Genomic DNA, 2,380 nt, shown 5'->3' with positions numbered 1-2,380 from the left:
CAATATCGGAAGGTACCCTGACCGGACATCGAGTACATAGACGGATACATGGGAGCGGCGGCTGCAAGCCCCTCATTGCACCTTCCTACCGAGGGTCGAGCTTGGCAGGCGCCCGCCTAGGTGCCTTCGAGACCCTGGCACTCTACCTGGCTCGGACGCGGTATGCCATCTAGCGTATCGCCAGGGATTCATCCCACTTTCAATTAATCCTCGTCCCTCAAGAAATCCATCGACCAACCGAATGACCTGCAGACTCTTCATCGCCTCGGAAGTTCCGAGGGGCCATCACAAGGGTGAGTTTCCATTCGGCGGTCTACAATAACATGCTATGCGCGCGGCATGTCATATCTCCTCCACCATGGCATTCAGCGTGCTACTTTCCCAGCGATCGTACGCCATGTTCCCCTCCTTTCACCGACGAACGGCGGTACATGCAGCTGGCAGCTTACGATGTACCGTCCGCCACGAAGCCATGCTTCCTGCCCCATCCATACTTCGTACAAGTCACTTCCAAGTCAATCGTTCATGGATCACTTCTCATTACAACCCAAGGCCTCCTTCGCGTCAAGCCCCCACTCCCGCGACCAGCTCCAGCGTCTACCTCCCACAGCCTGCGGGCTCTTCCAGATGTAACATGAACAGTGTTTTCTTACCGACCGCTATATGCAATCGACCCCACGCCGCCACTGTGGACGGAGGGTTGTGGAAGCAGGCAGGTAGGCCACCCCTTGTGCGGGGGCTAGTTCTCGATCTGGAGGTGTCAATAAGAAGATGGTCCGAAGCGCTCTCTCCTTCCGCTTCTTGCGTTAAAATGCTCGTCATCAGCCTGCCTGGCATGGAGTTTGCAAAAATGTCGCGGCATCACTTCGACTCCCGAGAGGCGCGCGTCTCTTTTACTCTTGAAACGCCGACGTATATATCTGGAACTGAAATATTCATAGGTCAACCGGCTTAGCCGTCTGCAGCATGGCATGCATCCCATCCCGGTCGTCCAACCACGGTTTGCTGCTCCTCAGCGGGTCCCGCCCATTTCCTACTACAGGATTCGTCGTTCACTTTGGAGCAATGTCTTTGCGAGCCTGATCTGCCAAGTGCACTGGAGGCCTCGTGCACGCAAGATGTGCCAGTGACGGCCACTCGGAGAAGATCGTGAGCAATGTGACAGACGAAAGAAGTGCTTGACTGGACGTTCAACCCGCGAGAGTCATGCATACAAAAACGACGCGGAACTGTAGATGGGGTCTCGCACCGGATCGTCCGGTGGGCACACAATGTGGTGAGCTCTTGCCCGAAATGTCATGTCGTGCGTCGAACGTGGCGTATGTGCGACGTAGATTCTGACTGAGAACCTTCTTTCCCCAAGAGGCTGACCGGCTCGATGATGCACTGGTCGCATACCATCAACCGCTGATATGGGGGCCTGTTGCAGCTCCAGGGCTCTTTCCATGACCAGGACATCATCCATTAATTTCGGCCTAGCGAGGAGCGGCAACATTTACCGGTACACGTATGAGAGGTCTCTTTTTCAGCCTGCTGCATACTGCGAGTAGTGATGTACAGTTTTTCCAACTGGACAAGGGGACCGGTGACCTGCGACCAGCTGTCGACGTGCATTATATTCAGCCATGGGACCCTGATATCATTGCACACACATTACACGAGGCTTTGTACTTTCATGGCTGGAGCAGTCCAGGCCCCGGAAGACCTGAACGTCCGAATCAAGCTATAAAATCGATTCCAAACCGTGATGCAGTCACACCACAGCCGAGGCCGCAGCCTTCAGTCTTGTCGGTCGTTGACGTCCCAAAGGTGTCTCAGCCATACAAACCGGAACAGAAGATATGGCCTTTGGCCAATGACCAATTTGTCGAACAGCCACTCCTCTACAGTTGCCACGTGACGCAAATGTTCAAGTGCGTGCCTTGCCGCAATCGCTCGCGGCACCCATGTTCCACATATCTACAAGTAACTGCGCCCTGCGGCCGCCTCATACGAGGCCGACTTGTAATAGCAGGAATCGATAACAGGACAGGACCGCAGGCAGTAACAATCAATAGACCCCGCTTTCGCCGCGGACTAGAACCCTGTCTTGGCCGCAAAGTAGGCCTTCATGGCATACGCCTTCTGCTCGGGAATCGTGTACGCGGGGTGGATCGTGGCGACGCGGTCCTCCTCGTCGAACACCTGATCGGCACCTGTGCGGGGCCTAACCCTCCACCTGGGTTCCGCCAGAATGGTGTCGTCTTCGCCGACGTATGTCATGTCCCAATCGTGCTGGGCCGATGTCAGGCCGCTGGAGGACGTAACAAGAGTGGGTACGCGTCAGAAGGTCTGGGCTTCAAGTTAGCCACGCCTGCTGCTGCCACTGAAGAGGAAATAC

The 2,380-nt window shown here is 55.6% G+C and overlaps 1 protein-coding gene across 1 annotated transcript in view; it reads right to left on the bottom strand.

Annotated features, from left to right (window-relative positions):
* Positions 1–2,076: 2,076 nt before the first annotated feature.
* Positions 2,077–2,380, bottom strand: part of VDBG_08024 (farnesyltransferase subunit beta) — a gene marked incomplete at both ends in the record, with an annotated part of 1,941 nt that continues 1,637 nt past the window's right edge. The window contains one exon of the mRNA XM_003001719.1: positions 2,077–2,274. Within this exon, the coding sequence (XP_003001765.1) occupies positions 2,077–2,274 (198 nt within the window). The remainder of the gene's footprint in view (positions 2,275–2,380) is intronic.

Source organism: Verticillium alfalfae, genomic scaffold, assembly GCF_000150825.1.
Source record: "Verticillium alfalfae VaMs.102 supercont1.11 genomic scaffold, whole genome shotgun sequence".
Lineage (NCBI taxonomy): Eukaryota > Fungi > Ascomycota > Sordariomycetes > Glomerellales > Plectosphaerellaceae > Verticillium > Verticillium alfalfae.
The sequence above is the reverse complement of the archived record's forward strand: the minus strand, read 5'-3'. Positions and strand labels throughout refer to the sequence as shown.